At 39.3% G+C, this 21,543-nt stretch overlaps 1 protein-coding gene across 1 annotated transcript in view; it reads left to right on the top strand.

Moving 5' to 3' along the window:
- LOC306862666 (A disintegrin and metalloproteinase with thrombospondin motifs 2-like) overlaps positions 1-21,543 on the top strand; it is an 86,690-nt gene that overhangs the window by 18,152 nt on the left and 46,995 nt on the right. The window contains exon 3 of the mRNA XM_079405590.1: positions 20,625-20,793. Within this exon, the coding sequence (XP_079261716.1) occupies positions 20,625-20,793 (169 nt within the window). The remainder of the gene's footprint in view (positions 1-20,624; positions 20,794-21,543) is intronic.

Consider the following 21,543-nt stretch of genomic DNA (forward strand, 5'->3'; position numbering starts at 1 on the left):
GCTGATTTTGACAAGGTGTTTTTTACACTACCATTGAGAAATTTTAACCAAAGCATGTTATAGACTTTTCCTTAAGACCCTAAAGAATCATATAAACTTGTGGAAAATGGGCATCTGATGACCCCTTTAACATATTGGCTGTTTATTAGTTCTTATAAAGCACATATTCTGAATTACCATATTCTACAGCCCTAATCCTACCCAATACCTAAACTTAAAAATGACCTTTCTAACTAAATAAAAAGCAGCAAATTATGAGTTTACTGAGGCAAAATTCATAGTTAAGGGATTGGTAATAGCCATTATTGGAGAATATTTAGTCAAAATCAGAAAATTTGCGTTACCTCTAGAATGCTACAATGTTTGATGGTTTGTGCAGGACATCCTTGTCCACTTCCCTCCAACCGTCCAACCTAGAGATGGCTAGGAGGTACACTAAAATCAAACACTGCCCTAATCTGAATTGGATGTGGCTTGATGCTCCAGAAATCGGACATAGTCTGTGTCTCAACCCCTTGTCAACCAGATGGTCCATAAACATAGTGACCATTTGGCTTTGTTTTTCATTTGTTACAATTAGAACCAGAGTATCTGAATAGCTGAATGTTGACGTGTGTAACCGCTTTGGCACCAAATGGAATTCCAGTTTTTTAAAGTGCCATTCACACTAAGAACTATAACCAGCTTACTGTGTTTGCTTTACATTTGCTTTGTTTGCACTCATTACTAGTCTCATAGTGAACAATTATTCAATGCAATTTAATACACAGAAAAAAAAAATCTTCATAATATTTAGTCAAAATCAGAAAATTTGCTTCCCCTTAATGCCATTCCTTCTCTGTTGACATTAGTTTGACGGGTTGGGCAGGACATCCTTGTCAACTTCCCTTCAACTGTCAATGTGCTGCGTGCTAGAAATGGCTAGGGTGTGCTAAGATGAAACCCCACCCTATATTCAACATTTCCTTTCACTTCACATTTCTGAAAAAAAGTCAAAACTTCTGGTTAACAGGCTTCCCAAACAACAGTAACAAAAGTCACACCCCCAACTGACTCCATTGGTTGGATCAAATGTTGTTTGCTCAAACAAAAACAGCAAAGTTTTTGAAGTGCAAAAAAAAAAAAATCTCTTACACTTCTGGTAAGAGAGCCTATAAATCGCTGAGTTGTCTCTGAAAATTAAATCAGGATAAACTATTTTAAGATCAAAAAAATTGGGGGAAAAAATCAAAACACAAGATATTAATGAAAAGTGAAATGTCCCTCCATAAGGCAGCGTACTACATCTGCCTAATTACCAGATGATCAGAGCAGATCGCGACGCAGAATCAACGGGGAATTCGCGCGGCGGCAGGACGTGCTTTTACATCAATGAGAGGTGGTGTACAGATGTAACTGTGTTAAAGAAGATGTGCTGTTCAGATCTAGAAATCTGCAAAGCCTGTATTAAGATCTGTTAAAAGATGGACTAATGAAACAGAGCGGGACTTACAAGCCTGTTTCTCTCTCACTGATTGGTCTGTTTTTGAAGCCGCTGCCATCGATCTGGACGAGCTCACAGAGACTGTAACATCTTATATCAGTTTCTGTGAGGATATGTGCATTCCTAACAGGACTCATCAAATCTACAACAATGACAAACCATGGTTCACTGCAAAACTCAGACAGCTCCGTCAGGCCAAAGAAGATGCTTACAGAAAGGGGGATAAAGTCTTGTACAAACAGGCCAAATACACACTGGAAAAGGAGATCAGAGTGGCAAAGAGGAATTATTCTGACAAGCTAAGGAAATAATTATCTTCCAGTGATCCTGCTTCAGTGTGGAAAGGCATGAAGGATATCACCAGTTACAAGACACCATCCCCCAGCACTCTGGAGAATCAACAACTAGCAGATGACTTGAACGAGTTTTATTGAAAAAACACCCCACACCCGCCCTGAACACCTCTCTGCACAACCATTAACACCTCCAACAACCCTCCTCTCCCCCACACCTATAATTCAAATCAGCGAAGAAGATGTGTGCCAGGTCTTCAGAAAGAACAAAAGAAGGAAAGCACCAGGCCCAGACGGTGTGTCACCAGCCTGTCTGAAATCCTGTGCTGGCCAGCTGGCCCCCATCTTCACACAGATCTTCAACAGATCACTGGAGCTGTGTGAAGTCCCCTCATGCTTCAAACGCTCCACCATCATCCCCGTCCCAAAGAAACCCAAAATTACTTAATGACTTAATGACTACAGACCTGTGGCTCTAACGTCTGTAGCCATGAAATAATTTGAAAGACTGGTTTTTGCTTATCTGAAGGACATCACTGGTCCCTTACTGGACCCCCTGCAGTTTGCCTACAGAGCAAACAGGTCTGTGGATGATGCAGTCAACATGGGACTGCACTTCATCCTGAAGCATCTGGACAGACCAGGGACTTATGGGAGGATCCTGTTTGTGGACTTCAGCTCCGCTTTTAACACCATCATCACGGACACCCTACAGAATAAACTAAACCAGCTCTCTGTCCCTATCTCTGTCTGTCAGTGGATCAACAGCTTCCTGACAGACAGACAGCAGTTAGTAAAGCTTGGTAAATTCACATCAGGCACTCGTACCATCAGCACTGGAGCTCCTCAGGGCTGCGTACTCTCCCCACTGCTCTTCTCCCTCTACACCAATGACTGCACCTCTAAAGTCCCCTCTGTCAAGCTCCTGAAGTTTGCAGACAACACCACACTGATCGGACTCATCCAGGACGGTGACAAGTCTGCTTACAGACAGGAGGTTAAGGAGCTGGCTGTCTGGTGCAGTCTTAACAACCTGAAGCTTAATACGCTCAAAACTGTGGAGATGATCATGGACTTCAGGAGAAACCCCCCTGCTCTCCCCCCACTCACCATCATGAACAGCACTGTGACTGCAGTGGAGTCATTCAGATTCCTGGGCACCACCATCTCTGAGGACCTGAAGTGGGATATTCACATAGACTCCATTGTCAGAAAGGCCCAGCAGAGGTTGTACTTCCTTCGCCAGCTGAGGAAGTTCAACCTGCCACACGAGCTGCTGAAACAGTTCTACTCCGCCATCATTGAATCCATCCTCTGCACTTCAATAACTGTCTGGTTCAGCTCAGCTACCAAATCTGACCTCAGAAGACTACGGAGTGTAGTCCGGAGTGCTGAGCGAATCATTGGTACAACCCTTCCCACTTTCCAAGAACTGTACTTATCCAGAGTGAGCAAAAGGGCTGGTAAAATCACTCTGGACCCCTCACATCCAACACACTCCCTCTTTGAACTGTTACCGTCTGGTCGACGCTACAGAGCTCTGAGCACCAGAACGACCAGACACAGGAACAGTTTCTTCCCTCAGGCAATCCATCTCATGAACACTCAACAATAAACGTGGAACACACAACTATAATACATTATCCATTCACCACACTCACTTATTTAATTTTTATTTTCTAATTTCTAATTTGCACATACTAGACCTGTACATACATAGTTGTCTATATTATATATTGTGTTTTTGCTGCTTCGTACATTGCCTATTTGGATATTTGTATATTATTATTTTATTATCTGTGTCCTGTCCTGTTGCTGTCTTTCTGTTGCACTGTGGAGCTTCTGTCACTACAACAAATTCCTTGTATGTGTAAATTCTGATTCTGATTCTGATTAAAAGTTCAGGTAACCAAAACTTAGACGATCGAAAAAAGGTCAAGGCATCATTACAGTAACCAAGTGGTTTAATCTAAGTCCTGTGAAGAAATATGATCACTTTATATAATGAACAGATTTAATTTAAGCTTTTATTTATCTAAAGAAATGACACACATACATAGAACACATCACTTACTGTAAACACAGAAGCTCAAATGTGAGTGTGTGATGCACAAGAACCAGTGAGGTTTGTTCTAGCGTGTGATGCACATCATATAAAGCCAGCAAATCTCTTCACAACACTTGGATTAAACCGCTTGAATCAAATGGATTATTTTAACAACCTGGTTACCTGGACTTAAGGTAAATGATGATAAAATGTTCATTTTTTGATGAACTATCGCTATAAACCCAGTTTCTGTTTGTAACTGCAATCTGAACATAGAAAGCATCATTTAAACCTCACAGTGTCCTTGCTGACACGTTCATGTTCTTTCTACATCAGAGGATGGAGCTCAGAGCTCATTGGTGCAGAACCTGTCATGGAGCTCAGTAGGGCAGTTGCACACTGTGAGGTCTGAACCCCTGCTAAGTGTGAAGCGAGTGGGAAGTTCACCGTGAGCTTGTGCCTCAGTTCTCCAGCAGGGGTACAAGCTGTTGCTTCGGCCAAAGCTAGTTTGTAGCAGGAAGCCTGAAATTAGCAGGATCCTCCTACTCAATGAGGCTTAGCACAACATACAAGGGGATTATTTGGGCTTGTGGATAGTTGTGTCTTTAAATGTGAGACAAGGTATTTTTATATTCTGTCTCCTATTAATTTGCTATAAGTAAGCCATTGAAGGGCTGATTTCCCATGAAATGTGTAAACACTGTAACTCTGTGTTGCTTTCAGAACATTCTTTTGTTTTTTTGAGTCTTGTTTGTTTGATCTGCCCAGGCTGACATAACAACATCAACTCAACCAGTGGTGTGAGTTTGGGGACGGGACTATCTATCTAGTTGACCAATGGAATATAGGGATTGTTCTGGGAAACCTGTTGGTAACGATAATTATTTTTGCAATTCCATTTGGTGACGCAATTGCCTCTGACATTTCAGACTCAGCATTCATAGTGAGGGGAAGCCTTATGAAGTGTTGTTTTACAAAAATTATTCCACTGCTGAGATATGAGATGGCTTGTTTTATTCTTTTGTAATTATGACATCATTAGTTCATCTTATCAGGGAGTACAGAAACATCTGGAAAACTGAATGTAAATGAAAAGCTCATTTCATGTAAACAAGCCTCCATTTTTCTCATTAGTCAGATTGCTGCTTGTTTGGCTTCTTGACTCAAGTCACACAAACATGCATAGATGTTTGTGTAACTCTTTGTTAGCGATAGGTCACAATGGTCAACTAGTCATCCAACAACTAATGACTAATGAGGTCAACCAGATAATCTAGATTTCTTCTTGTACATTTTTTAGCCACGAGGTATTAATTAGTGTTTTGATTCATTATTTTGTCCTCCACTGTAAAATCCTGGAAGCACAAACGGTGCACAGGATCATATAGACACAAAGACAAAATACTATTAAAATAACACATATGACACTAAAAGAATACAATAAACATTAATTAAATAACCTAAAGCACAAAAATGTTATACAAAACACCCATAGATTACTAATAACAAAAATGAAAGAAACATTTTTTTATAACAATGCCTGTTCGCTTACTGTAAATTATATAATTCATAATTTTTACTTCCAAAGCCCATACATTTATAGTATTTCACAGCGAAAATGACATATAATTCAGTGTTAAACCATTTAGGTTTTTCACGTATGTTTGATAGTTTTTTTTTTTTTACCAAAACTATTTTAGTAAAGTTTTATATTTGATTTAACTTCTGCAACCACTACTATGGCTATACTGTACAAATTCACACTCTTTGGCCATTGTGTTGTACTTCAACTTTGAAACCTTTCCATTCATTTGCATTCGTTTTTCTAGCTGACATTGAATGCAAAAAAAAACAAAAAAACATGAATGAATGAATACACTTTCTTATTAGCCAGTATACTACAGCACAACAGTAAGATTCTGGAAGTAAAAATCCTAGATTGTTAGATTGTTAGAAATGTTACATTGCATAAATCTTCCAAGACAGACCTACCATGAGATCTGAGCTTAAGTGATGCTATATTGTTCAGCTGCATAATACACAAATTTCTGAAAAAAACATTGCCTTAAATTCTCAAATCAAAAGTTGCCGTTACCATAGAAACCCTGCAAAAAAAGCTCATAAGTCAACTCCCACTCCCATTAAGCACTCCGAATGGAGTAATCCAATCTCCCTAATGTCTCAAACATATATTTGTATAAATGTGACTTTTTTCAATAAATTTTATATTCATAATGCATGTGTAACTCAGAATTTTTACATGTTAGTGTTTTATATTTTATTTTTAGATCGCAAAAAACTGCACATTAAAAAATTTCCAAAAATGTTACGTTATTATTCACAGTGCTTTAAGAACTGCATTATTCATTGTTGCATTGTTTTGTGCATGGCTTTCTTGACACCGCATTCTAAAAAGTGTAGTTTTGCACATCCCAACTCATTGAATTTTGTGTTACTTGTGTGCTTTTCTTTAACGGGACTCCAGCAGTCATCCTCTTTGCCGATACAATCCTTTCTCTCCACCTTTGATGAAACTGAGTGTACATTACTCTGATTCAGGATCCGACCGATAGCCTTTAATCTTCTGAACACCCTCTTTTGATGTCAGGTTTGTTCAGTGTGGGTTTAGGTAGTGTCATGAGACTTAAGCAGCAGGCCTTGGTGGCACTTTGTGCCGTTTGTGTGTGTGTGTGTGTGTGTGTCATCGTACCGTGGCGGCGGAGGATGAAAAGGGAGCACTAGTTAGGTGGGGTTGTTCCAGAAATCTCCTGGCACCTGTCGCCTGGGAATCTTTCGGTGTGCTTTGATGATGTCATTAACATTCCACTAGCAACACTCTCCAAAACATAAAGTGGCGGAGAAAGAAAGAAATAAACAGTTAGCAATTTCCAGAGTGCACAGCTCAGTGTGCTAAAATAACAGAGCGATTTAGAGGTACAAATGAAATCACTCTAGAGCTTTGGGCACGGGATTGACTGGGAGTTTTCTTCCAGATGGATGACAGCTCTCATTTCTGGAATGGTCTCTGCGCTTTCATTGTGAACCTCGTCTTAAGAGTCTTGTGATGTGGCAGCTGTGAAAGAGAGAGCAGGAGAGTGGTCTGGCCTGCTTCAGAGAAGTCTCCTGATACCTTAAACACACGCCTCTCCTTCCTGTGGAGGGAATAACAGAGACTGGACCGACACACATGTGTTCAGGGAGGACTGGAAAGGGAATAGTAAGCCAGATAAGGAGTTCCTCCCTAAGGCTGTACTTACTTGAACTCACTATGAGAAGCTCATATAAGAATTCTTCAAATTATTAGATGACATCGAGATTTGGGTTTGTTGGTTCATGGAAACAAAGAGGTGTTTCCCTTATTGCTCTGTTTCTTACTCTCCCCCTGGTCCAATTGTGCTGAATGTGTGCTACAGTGCTGTTTTAAAGTGATATTTCATGTCAGAGTTTCCAGTCGAGTGAACTGGCTTAGCACAGCACTGCAAAAATCATTTTCTTAATCAGTATTTTTTCTTTGTTTTAAAGTTAATTTTACTTGAGAAGCAAAAATGTTTGAGATGATAACACTTCTTTTTCTGTATATACACTACCCTTCAGAAGTTTGGGGGTTGGTAAGATTTTTAATACTTTTGAAAGAAGTCTAATGTTCACCAAGGCTGCAATTATTTGATCAAAAACTACAAATGTGATCAAAAAATACAAAGTAAAAACAGTAATATTGTGGAATATTTCGAATCATTATCATTGTTAAATACAGTAATGCAGGGGCGGATTTAGTGAATTGGGGGCCCCAGGCAAATATAGGAATGGGGCCCTATACATTTACACACATTTACCTAGATCAACCTTGAGGTTCCTTTTTTGTCATGATGCTTGCACAATGGTGCCCCATTGTTGTGTCCAATGTTTCTACAGTTTTCATGTACATGTTATAATGGGATTCTTTCATTTACATTTATATGTATTCATTTAGCAGACACTTTTATTCTTTCATGTTGAAGACCACAAAATAGCAATTGATTTACCGTTGAGATACAAGTTTTAACAAAAAACTAAATTAATTATAAAATGATAAACCTCACAATTGAACCTTTAAACCATTTTTTAAGAAAAGGGATGAGTCAGAAGTATAAATTATTATATTATTTAAAACAAATTTATGTGGGTGGATTTTCTTTGGTCTGAACAAAAACTGCAGACTGGATTATTGACATGCACATTCATTCTCTGCCAGTAGGAGGTGATTTTGGAACATCAGAAATATAGTGGTTTTCCCGGTAACGGCTGTAAACAAAGCAGTGCTCAGCTCATAAATGATACTTTATCAGGTAAAATGAAAAGCATTTTAGGGGGTCCTTGGCTTTTGGGGGCCCAAGGCAGTCGCCTACCTTTGACTAATGGGTAAGTACGCCCCTGCAGAGAAACAGATACATTTGATAAACTTTGATAAACAAAAAGTTCAAAAGAACAGCATTCATTTGGAATACAAATCTTTTGTAAATGTCTTTGCTGTCACTTTGTAATCAATTTATCGCATCCAATATATTAATCCCTTTAAAAAACCTTATCCCAAACAGTAGTGTAAATCTGAATTAAGTTTAGTTTTCTTACTCCATTTATTAAGAATATTTTTTCTTGGATTAAAGGAATATTTTACCCCCAAAAAAATGTTTTTTAATTTTTTATTATTTTTTGTGTGGAAACTGTATGGACTGTTGTAGATATGTAAAATAAAATAAAATTAAATTAAATTGAAAACTCAGTGTATTAAATATTCATTAAAAACATAGTAAATATTGCACATGGTGCTAATCAATAAAAATGGCAAGTGACAATACATTTTGTGAGTCATGATTTTTATTTCTGTGGCATTGCTACAGATAAACCGGTCACACTTTATTTTAAGATTCAGTTCTGGCTATTAACTAACCATTAACTGTAAATTTTGCCACAATAAACTCCTAAACTGCTGCTTATTGATAGTTAGTATGGTAGTTGTTAAATGTAGGTATTGGGTAGGATTAGGGATATAGAATATGGCCATGCAGAATATGTGCTTTATAAGTCTTAATAAACAGCCAATATGTTAATAATAGGCATGCTAATAAGCAACTAGTTATAGCGAGAATTGGTCCCTATACTAAAACATTACCAATAACCCTGTCTATACTGAATCTTCACTGGACTGAAGTACCGCTCCTCATGTATCATGACTGAGGAGAGTCTGGGAATTTAGAAACATAACAAATCCCTCAAGCTCCATAAGGAAAATCGCACAAGCTAAACTGTCTGCTGAAGCATCACCAAAATCTTGAAACTACAAGGTACAGGATGTGTTTATAGTTTTGTGCTCTTTATCCGCAACATATCACATGTGTGTGGAAGCATGCAAAACTGATGGAGCGTCACCCCATTTTTGTTTTCATTATGGACAGAAAAACTGAAATTGCTTGTTGCTGAAAGCTTATTGCATTGTGGCGTTATGCAACATTTTTGGAACAAGACTTAAAAAAAACTTTTGATTTCCAATCAGGAGTGTTTTTGAACTTAAAGCCAAAAAACACACAAAAGTTAGTTGAAGTATTTAGTATGATTAGTATGAAGCCCCACTGAAGCCCAGTTTCCTTCTTAATACCCTGAAATATGACATCAACTTAAGTCGTGTTTAATTTTGGGTTTTGCTGGGCTTTTGATTTGATGGATCTGACTGAAGGAAATGTGAAGGCTTAACTTTGTTTTAACTGCGTAAATGCAAGTGTGAGGTATGAGTATCACTTTTTCCTTGTGTTTAAGAAAGAGAAAGGGAAAAGACAATGAATTCTTGGCAGCTGATGATGTGTCGAAGAGCCTGTAACATGAGCTCATGGCGTCAGTTTAACCATAGGCCCATTGATAGAAAAGGTTTCCAGTGAGAGCTGACACTGAAAAGTTTTGAAAATTACAGTACTGTGTGAAAAAAAAGTTATTAGCTATTTGGCCAGATGTCATAATTCTCTTAGGTAGCAATGCTGGAATTGTACGAATTCTTGAGACTCAACCACTTTGGTTTGTAAAGACCTCTGACAGGAAAAAATGTGTGCGTGTGTGTGAGGTCTGGCTTGATTCATATACAGCATGTGTGTGCACATGTGTGGAAATACTTTCCAGTACTTAGCATCCACCGTACATTGCTTCATCTCATCAACATTCCTAGTAAACCTTTTGCCATAATTGGGGAATTCTGGCTCTTTTTTTTCATCATCTGTCATTCTTTAATAGCTACAAAACCAAAAATCTGTGAAGTCGTCCTCCTCTCTGAGAGCTGCTCATATTCCCTGTCAGTTGTTTAGAGAGGAGAAGAGACGTCTGGATGAAATAAAGGCCAGCCATTGGATAGGCTGTGGAAAAGCAGTAGGTTTGGCTCGGGGAACGTAGTTGTCTGTGCCCGGCTCAGGAGATAAATGATCAGAAGGAACATGTAAGGCTGTGTTTCTCTCTGTGGAATTGCTATTCCACTTCACTGTGTGTCTGATCATGCACACTCAGGTTTCTGCTTTTAATTTACAATTCAATAATCATTGAGTAATCTGACCTGAATCATTGGACTGGCGCAATTTGCCACATGGGTAACACAGACTAAAATTCACATTCACAACAGATGCAAGGTGACCGCATTTATTTATTTTGAATAGTTCACTTCAAAATAAAAATTCTGTCATTCAAAACCTGTATGACTTTCTTCTTAAAGAAAATAAAAATAAAAATTATTTTTGTTTTGGGGAGAACTGTAGACAGCATTCTCCTTTATCAGATAATATTAATGATTTATTAAAGATTTTAATTGATCATTGTTGTATATACAACACCTTTGGTTGGACAAAATGTGAACACCCATTATTATAATGATTCATATAATTTGTGTAGGCTTACAGTGAAAAAACAAACATTGTGATTATATTTTATATCAATAGTATAAGTTGTGTTCGGCAGTGTTTAGTACAAGCAGTCTGTGAAATGGGTGACTTGTCAGAATTCCAAAAAAATGGAAGCCCATTTAACAGGAGTGTGTGCAAACTTAACAGCCCAATTGTTTAGTGTTTTAAGCAGAGGTGGAAAGTCCAGGTTCAGAAAGTAAAAGTCCTCCTCAGTATTTTGTTCCAATCACCTGGATTTGCTAATTAGCACAGTTTTTCAGCCAGGAGGAACTAATTAGTGAAATCAGCTGGCTGAGTTCATGAGTGGAATGGCAGGCCTTTAACTTTCTGACCCCTGGGCTTTCCACCTCTGGTTTTAAGACAGTCTTTACGACTATGATTGTGTCTACAGAAAGCATGGCAAGACTCCATCAGCAAAGAAGAATGTGGGTAAAAAAAAAAAAAACTCAAGTGAATGATAGGGACCATCAAACACTAAGAAGGACTACTGCAAAGTGACAGCAAATCTCAATATTCAGCATGAAGACCCTTTTTCCACAAAAACTGACCATAAAGAACTTTACAAAGCCAACATCCATGAAAGAGCTGCAATTGTTAAAATGTAATCAAAGACACCGGTGCTAAAATGAAAGAAGAAAAAAATGGTGTCATGATTATAAAACCTGGACAGTTGGAGCACCAAGATGAACTTCAACATCTAGCCATTTCAGTCAACTGAATATGACCCCTTTAAGATATTAAAACTTGAAAAGACTGCCATATTCAATATAGATAAAGGAGACAGATCACAGGGAAGCACAATCGACTGTGTTGTCCCAACAAAAACACACATGAGGCAGCTCATTATCATAAGTCTCACTGATCTTTGAGTCTTCAGTTGCATAAATACACTCAAAGACCTCATATGTGCTTTGGCTTTGCTTTAAATGAAATGAATGAAAGCACTGCAAATGTTCTGTGTGAAAGAAAACACGAGTTACTGCTTTGTACGGCAGATCTCCTTACAGTTCTCAGTGAAGCAAATCTTGTTTAAAAACAAGGTTAATATCCCATTTTCTTATAACCAAGTCCTGTTTGGAAACCATCCAAATCCGATCTTGATTGAAACCTAAACCTTAGCTGCTCTTCTTTCTCCCAAGGCTAGTATTGAATAGCAGTCATCAGGATCTATGGAAAAACTGCTCTCATCTGGGATCCAGAAGAGCAAAAGCGTACACCGCTGGTCTTCTATGTACTATATTCCATGACAGACAGTCTAGTTCATCATGTGCTACTCTTTCAAAGAGTTATAATATATCTGGAGAGAGCTATCGGTTAGCATTTCCATTCAACTTAATAGCATTTGCTTGGCTAGAGGTACAGATGCTGCTATCAGACAAGGACAAACACAAAGTGATTTGTACTTCACTGCATCCATTTTCAGAACACATGGCCACCTTTAAATGGCTGTCAGTTGGAAAAACATTATTTTTGTCTTTTTGTCATTCTTTTTGAATTTACAACATCTAGCAACAGGAGCTAAAGGTGTGTTCAAGTCCATCTGGAAGTTGGGAAGTTGTAATTATGACGTTTGGTACATTCAAGTCACTTTGGTGGGAGCAAGATGCCAATCTAACCTTTCTACCAAACTTTATTTTTTCTTAACTCTACTTCTAAAATAATGAATAAGGAATGTGCATCAGGAGTGTTTTTGCTTTTTTGTCATAATTGTACAATACTGTCGTATTTTGAACATGCAACTTAGCTATTTTTGTTGTGAATGAAAAAAGAATAATTAAGTAATAATGAGTAATTTCAACAAATTTACCAAGAAGGTGCTGCATCTATTGCATCCCCTGTTTTTTTCTCACTGACACATCCCAACTTGAGTTTCACCACAGTGGCATTCATGTGCATTCAACCCATAAATATAATCTTTCCTACATGATTTGGAAACACCATAACTACTGAAGCTAAAGTGGCAAATTTTTGCTGAGGCAGTTTTTTTTAAGGAGGGGATAGTTAATTGTGGCTATTCCCTATAATGAGCTGTTCCATTAACATCTTGTTAATTTGTCATAGTCCACACTCTGACAATATCCCAGGGACGGATTGAGCAGGACAGGGCAGTATGTTAAGTGTAGCAATCTGTCTGTCGTCATTAGTGTCATTACACCCAACCACCCACATGCTTTTCTTTCATCCAATGTAACTCTTTTTTTACACTATATAAACAGCTTCCTAATAGCCTCCTGTGTTATGTCAGAGCTCAGCTCTGACTGTAATCCTTCGTCTTTCTTTCTCTCTGTTTGTCTTTTCCTGTGTGAGAGTTCTCTGTCTTACACACAAACACTTTGTCTCGACTTCATCGCTGTTAGTAAGAATGTTAGTTGAATGTTAGTGACTATTCCAAGAGCAAGGCAATTATTTTTTTTAGTAGAATGTTAGTGACTATTCCAAGAGAAAGGCAATTATTATTATTATTATTATTATTATTATTATTTTGCCTTTTAAGATCCTTTAAAAAGTAAAGTAAAGTCGTGACGTATTGTGACCCATACTCGAAATTGGTGCTCTGCGTTTAACCCATACAAGTGCACACACACAGCAGTGAGTAGTGAACAAATGCACACACACACACACACACACACCATGAACACACACCCGGAGCAGTGGGCAGCCATTTATGCTGCGGCGCCCGGGGAGCAGTTGGGGGTTCGTGCCTTGCTCAAGGGCACCTCAGTCGTGGTATTGAGGGTGGAGAGAGCGCTGGACATTCACCCCCACCTACAATCCCTGCCGGCTGGGGACTCGAACCCGCAACCTTTCGATTACGAGTCCAATTCTCTAACCATTAGGCCACGACTTCCACGACTTTCTTTTCATCACTGAATGCTAATGCAATGTTGTCGGAATCCTTATAAATCAATGAACTGTGAATGCATTCTGACAAAGTAAAAAGATAAATCCAAGATGGCCGATGAGATGAGAGAAATGAGAAATGTAAATAAACATTAATTGGCTATAAAACTAAAGTGTCATAAAAGGTTCTGTGTAGTTAAAACCTGGGTATTTTTCCAGATATTTGAATGTGCTACTGTATATTTTTTGCTTTAAGAATATTGCACTTAAGATTATTGTTAGTTTAGCAAAATGCTAATGTAAAATTGAATTGAAATCATTTTGTGATTGGAGTCCTTCATACAGAGTGCTATTTGTGTGGTACAGAGTTGCTGCCTATGGGATGTTTCATAATAGTTAAGATGTTGTCTTAAAGGGAAGCGGCCTGTGTACTGTAGGTTCTCTTGTGAAAAAGGAGTGTGCTTAATTGTATTGAATGTGCACCTGTAGTGTACTTCAAACATTGAAAGTATATTTGAAAAAATATGTACTTTCAGATAGTATTAATGAAATAAAAAACTTTAATGACTATGTTTCTTAATACAATTAAGTACACTTTTAAAAAGTGCACTTTGTAATAATGCAGAATGAAAAGTTTTACTTTAAAGTAAATCTAAAAAGTGTACTTGCAGACAATATATACACTCAAGTGTACTTAAAAGAACCACTTACATATAGTTAATAAGACTACACTGTCAGGACATTTTTTTATTAAAGGGGTCATGAAATACATTTTAAGATTTTTATATTATGTTCCCCAGCGTTTTTTTGCCCTAATAAATGGCCAATATTTGTAAAAATAATTTTCCATCCTCATTTACATTCTGTGTGAAAAACACTCAACTTCAAGGGGTGCTTCCTACACTGGATGCTGCGCGGCGCGACAAATCTCCGACAGTAAACTGCTGCCGCGTTCTATTTATGACATGCTGACACAAATTTCAAATGATTTTCAACGGTCGCTTTATCGCATCCAGTGTAGGCAGACCTTAGCTGTTGCGGCGCGCCGCATCCGATGTAGACACGGTGTTACTCACCAATCAAGAAGAAACAACGCAACCTTGGCGTCCGATCGCATGCCTTCCGCTCCTTGAGTTCTCTCCAGCGCTGGAAAGCTGATCCGATATTTACACGGGTCCTACTTGTTGCCTTATCGTTCCACAGATGTGTTCCTCTTTTGTTTTTTATCCGCCATCTCTATCTTTCTGTCGCTCAGCTCGGCTGTTCACTGAACGCTCTCTCTCCTCCACATCATGAGTAGACACGCTCCTTACTGCTGATTGGCTACAAGTTTGTTTTGGTACTCGGCCCCGACTCAGTTTTCCAAAGCGTTCCAAAAATTACATACCCCACCTTTAAGTACAACTGAAGAGTTCAGATGCAAAAGCCTCTAAATGCCATTTGAAATTTTCTTCTAAAATGAGCGCTTTTATCAGGCTCCTATGCATAGGTTCAGTAATTTCACTTTAATGGCAATGTATAGGTTCTTTTCTTTACCATTAAAGTAAATAACTGAACATAAACATAGGAGCCTGAGAAAAATTAAAATTTTAGAAGAACATTTTAGACAGCACTTTTGCATGTGTAAAGTACTTGAATGTAAAGTACTTGATTATAATTTTAACTGTAGTGTGTTATTCAATATTACTTTTAATGTAATTTTAAGTATACTACATTAGAACTTTATCTATACCAATGTGTAATTACAAATAAGTTTACGTGTAATTTAGTTCACCATAAATGCTTGTTAGTATACTTGACAGTAGCCTACTGTCACGGTTAGTAGCATCCAGGCAGGCAAGAAGGCGCGGGTTTCACTCAGAACAGGAGTTTTAATAATACAAATCAAATCACAAATACAAAAGGCACAGAATAACTAGACATAATCTACTCAACCTAACTTTAAGACACGACAATCTAGACAAGGGAACTCAAGACTTATAAAGACCAGGGAACAAAAGAGCAAACGAGATAATTAACACAAAACAGGTGACAGGACTAATTGATGATTACTAATTAACTAAATCAGAACAGGAACTACCAAATAAGGTCAAAACAGAACTGAACAGAAACAGACACGTAACAGTTATCTCCCCCTCCTGGAAGGCGCGTCCCGCGCCATAACAACAACAACATCACGGACGGGGGGGCGGGCGCCCTGGAGGCTGGAGCAGGGTCAGTACAGGGAGGAGACCAGGGGAGCCTCCAGGGCGAATCAGGGGCCTTGGGAGGCCTTGGCGGATCATGAGACTCGGGGAGCCATGGCGGATCAGGAGACACAGGAGGCCATAGCGGAACTGGAAGCTCGGGATGCCATGGCGGGACTGGAGATTCGGGAGACCATGGCGGATCAGAGAGCTTGGATGGCCATGGCGGATCAGGGAGCTTGAATGGCCATGGTGGATCAGGGAGCTTGGATGACCATGGCGGATCAGGGAGCTTGGATGACCATGGCGGAGCTTGGTGGCCTTGGTCCTAGGCCCGGCCACGCAGGCCAGGGGAATATAGCCCCCCCAAAAAAATTTTTTGGGAAAATTCCCTTCAAGGGGCCAAACTGGAGGAGCAGGTTCTCTGGGGCGCTCAGGAGGAGCGGGCTCTGTGGGGCGCTCAGGAGGAGCGGACACTAGGGGGCGCTCTGGAGGAGCAGACTCTTGGGGGCACTCTGGAGGAGCGGACTCTTGGGGGGCTCTTGCAGCGCGGACATTTGAGGGCGCACGGGAGGCGCGGAGCTGGACTGAACCAGCGGAGACGAAGGAGAGCTGGACGGGACCAGAGGAGACGCAGGAGGGCGCTCTTGCAGCGCGGACATTTGAGGGCGCACGGGAGGCGCGGAGCTGGACAGAACCAGCGGAGACGAAGGAGAGCTGGACGGGACCAGCGGAATTCTCTTCGCCGCGGACGGCGGAAACATCCTCGCCGTGGGCAGCGGAACCTTCATCGCCGTGAACGGTGAAAACGTCTTCGCCGTGGACAGCGGAATGTTCTTCGCCGTGGGCGGAACCGTCATCGCCTCGGACGGCAGAATCATCTTCGCCGCGGGCGGAATCCTCTTCGCCTCGGGCGGAATCATCATCGCCGCGGGCGGGAACCAAAAGCTCGCGGCGTACGGAGGAAGCGAGCTGAGGATCCTCGGAGCTCCCTTCCGGGGAACCAAAACTAACCTCCTCCTCTTCGGTGTGGTCGTGTCTTCTGTCACGGTTAGTAGCATCCAGGCAGGCAAGAAGGCGTGGGTTTCACTCAGAACAGGAGTTTTAATAATACAAATCAAATCACAAATACAAAAGGCACAGAATAACTAGACATAATCTACTCAACCAAACTTTAAGACACGACAATCTAGACAAGGGAACTCAAGATATATAAAGACCAGAGAACAAAAGAGTAAACGAGATAATTAACACAGAGCAGGTGACAGGACTAAATGATGATTACTAATTAACTAAATCAGTACAGGAACTACCAAATAAGGTCAAAACAGAACTGAACAGAAACAGAGACGTAACACCTACACTATAACCATATTTCAAAGATACCAGAAGTAATTATGAATTTACATGTAAAGAGGCATTTAAGTGTTATTTGTCTAAAAAAATCACTCTTAAGTGTTTTGCATTTAATATAAATGTAAAAAAAAAAAAAAATTAAACTGCCAATTGGAATTAGCATGCAATTGCATGTCCATGATAAGTACTTTTTTTTTTTTTTAAAGTATGCTAAAATATGCTTCTTTTACACAAGCTGTAGTGCACAAGGCAGCCCTACAAGATCAGAGTTGAGCTTTTGTCTTATATGTCATGATGTTGAAGCAGAGGTGCATTATTTTTTCCCACACTGTGACATTTCAGTTCAAATGGGAACTTCTAAATTGACACTGATTGCATTTTCTCCTAGGTGTGGATTGGATGTAAATGAAAAATATTTCTCACTCTTTGAAGTGAGACAGTAATTTGCTAGGCGGCGGGACACTGAAAAAAAATACCTTGCATCTTGGCTATCAATTCCTGATAAATTTGACAATAAGAAAAGTTATGTTAGAACCAAACTGGCCACCTGGAGCCAAGAAAGCTTGAAGCGGTAGTGACAATTGAATAGATACAGCACTCATTGTTTTGAGGCTGTCAGAATCAAACAAATTTCATCTTTATGAGCAATCACACACATATAGAATGACCACAGAGGGTTGTGGATTTCTTATTAGACAGGGAGGTTGGCCGGTTTCCACACGTTCAAGCACAAACAAACACAGATAATGCATCTGAATCTGCTCATGAACTCTCCCTTGGATATTTTGGCAGATTGTGACACTTCAGATCAGCTGAAGTCTGCCTAACCACAATCTCGCTGATATAGGGTCTTGGATGAAGTTGGATGGTGCAGCTGGCCCGGCTTGTTCTGTTGGAGGTTTTGTGCTGTGTTTCTGTGCTTCGACTGTAACAAAACAGAACATTTTAATGTAGATAGTTCATACGAGGCTATTAGAGCCTAACTGTGTGTGCTTGAAAGAGCCAAAAGATAGGCATTAGCCATAGTTTTTCCATGAGGAAAGAGGGGCTTTGATTTTGATGATGGGTTCCATTTCAGATTACGGGATCTGGAGATGTCCCAAAGGATTCCAAATGGAAAGAATTAGTCGGTTGAAATGCAGACGTGTTCGATTGTCCAGTAAAACCCCAGTTGACTAGTTTTTCCAAGTAGTCAGTTCCTTGCATAAATCATAAAAATGTGTTTTTGGTAAAACGTCATTGGAAACAATGTTTTGTTCCCAGTCTCTGAACAGGAATCCAAGTTATTCTGTACTTCAAAAGCGCTCGGGTTTTACTTTAACACACTTTAACAGGAATGACCCAATCTGACCGATGTGAATGACTGTATTTTTTTTTAGGTTAGTGTAAATTATACCACAGTCACAGGCTGTTGTTCTGCAAAGCAGCAGCTTATCAAAATATTAGTTTAAAAATGATTTTGTGAGTACTGTTCAGTGTTTGAAAAGATACTGTGCTCTGCCTTTGTAGGGCAGTGTTTCAGTCTTGATAATTTCGTTTTAACACATAAATTACAAACTATTTTAATTTTTGATGTTATTAAAGTGAGTGGACAAACATCCCAGACAGTCATATAATATTTAAAAATATTTTAGATAGAAATGTTGGAGGTTTGACTGATATTCCAGTACACTTTACTAAAGTAATTTGATTAACAATATAAACTAATATTTGTACTTTTTTTCTTTTACCAAAACTTGAAACCCTGAAATATGTAAAAAAATACAAAATAAATATATTTTAAAGTTATTTTTCAAATATAATATATTAAAATATCAAACGGTTGTTTTCAATTGTAATATTATCTAAAAATAATCCTGTTTCTCTTCATTTAAAAGCATTTAAAAAAAAAATCAACCCCAAAAATCTGAACAGTAATGTGTGTGTGTGTGTGTGTACCTGGTATTACCTATGTTATGGGGACTAAATTTCCCAATAAGTATAGTAATACCAGTCAATTTTGTCCTTGTGGAGACATTTGTTTTTGGTACCCATGAGGAAAACAGCTTATAAATCATACAGAATTACGTTTTTTGAAAATCTAAAACTGCTTTGTTGTTTTTTTTGTGAGGTTAGGGTAAGGGGATAGACAATACAGTTTGTACGGTATAAAAAAACATCCTGCGACCACTATGTGTTTGTGTGTGGGTGTCCTTTATCTTAATACCCGGTGCGATTTTGCTTCTCAAGTAAATTGATACTGTTTTAAAGATTTTTTACTGGTAAACAGAGCAAAACTACTTACTTTGCAGAGTGTATAACGTAAGAAGCCTGTTACATCATGCAGAGGTGCATTATTCTATTAATCGCTCACTTTTTCCCAGATGTAGGATGTCTGGTAGACCCATTCAGGCCATTAAGAAAGGAAAAGCATTTTTGATCTCTGGTGTCACTGTCATTTTCGTTTGCAATAGAGATGACACAGAGTGGAGGACAAAAGTAAACGTTAGTCTGTTTTGTTTTTACATCAGCACTTTCAGTCCGTGTTGTCCACGTACGACGGCAGCCCTTCATGCAGTGGTGTCGATTTATGCAGCGTGTGGGCATTTCCTTCATAATGAACCCTCGGGGGAAGCATGAGGGAGCGAGGCAGGTGGCGGGATTGCTCGGTGTGTAATATTTCCTGGGAGACCAAGCTAAACGACTAGCTCAGCGGTCTGCGCTCTGCCGGGCTTCAATTTTGTGATGACTGAGGGGGCTCCAGCATGACTTTAACAGCCCTGTTTGAAGTTCACATTTGATATTCCACCACATCAGAGAAGAGGTCTAACCTTGCCATCGATTGGGGCTCTCGTTCCAGCTGTCTAATCTGCTATGGAAGCAAAGGGAAAAGACCCTGCGTTCTGGCAGGGAAAAGCCGATAAGTTGTAGGGACTGCGATGTGTCCTACAATCGATTAGCCCTGTGTGTCTAAAGCCTTGTAGACTCTCTCTCTATCGCTCTTGTTATGTTCACAGCGCCTCTGGCAGTGGACATGGACCCTCACTCAAATCTCAACCAGACACTGCGAGAACGAAACACGAGCTGTCAAGTGTATCTGTCAGTGAGTTTGTTCACTCTGGCAGAAAGATTCGTATTGATCTTCGCTCACGGTTTGGATTTCCCTTTTTAGTGTAGACTATTCTCTCACCGTCATCTTTAAACTGTATAAACAAGACCATATCAAATTTGCTCCCTTAAAATGTTTGGAAACATTAGCGAGAGTTTGTTTTTGCTTATGACAGGCAATGTCACAGAGTTTTAGAGATGGCCGGGCCCGAACACATGAATTAGAAAGAGGATGGATCGATTCAGAGATCAGGTTGCTCGAGGGTTTCTTCCAAAGCTGATGAAAACATGATATAGCAGGCTTACAGAAATAGCCCTTATAGCTGATTCGCTTAATGGACTTGATGTGCAAGCTTTGTGCTGTATCTGCTTTTGAAAAACCTAATCTCTACTTCTCTTGCTCTCTTTTGAACCTGTCAGGCGGGGATGATCCGTGCAGGTCAAGAGGAGTTTTTTATCGAGCCACTGGAGAGAGGAGGCGACATGACAGGAGAGGAGGAAGGAGGACCCGGGCGTCATCACATCGTCTACCGCTCCTCTGACATCAAGAAGCCGGTTGTCAATCAGCCCGCTGACTTTCACCCCCGAGGTCAGATCACCTTTTTGACACCAGCTCGTCATGGAGCGCTGACACGAGTTCTGAATATGCATGCTGATGGCTAGGGAGAGATGCTGAGATTCAGTTTCTTGCCACTGAATCAACGTACATTTCTAGACTGCTCAGTGCTGGTTTATGCAGAATTAAAAAAAAAATTCTGCATAAATTCTGCATTTTTTTTTTTTTTTTTTTAAACCTGTATGTATATATATATATATATATATATATATATATATATACCTGATTCAAATTATATTAGTATACAGTTAGTTTTATACCGAAAATGCTGGCGCCAATAGCCTCATGGTCAGCGCTTCGGGTGTCCTCCCACTTCAATTTCTGTCTACAGTACTGTCCTATTCTAATAAAAGGCAAAAACTGCAAAAAATAAATCTTAAACAAATTATTATTATTATTATTTTATATTATTAGGAATAAAATAAAATAAATCCTAAAATAAAATAAAAAATATAAAAATAAAATAAAACACAAACCATATTTATTTTGTATAAATAAAAGAAAATGACAATAATTTGCAACTGAATGTCTCAGAAAACCAAATGTTTAAATTTGAAAGCCATGAAAAAGAAAAAAGAAAAAAAGATATAGTTCAGGCCCTCCCCCACTGACCCGGAGGGACGGCAGCATACCAGCATCTAAAACATAAAATGTGCTGGTGACCTTCTTTGGGGAGAGATGAACAGGCTAAGATAAATCTATCAAAGCTAAAAGCCATGTCTT

Source organism: Barbus barbus (genome assembly GCF_936440315.1).
Source record: "Barbus barbus genome assembly, chromosome: 43".
In the NCBI taxonomy this organism is placed as follows: Eukaryota; Metazoa; Chordata; class Actinopteri; order Cypriniformes; family Cyprinidae; genus Barbus; species Barbus barbus.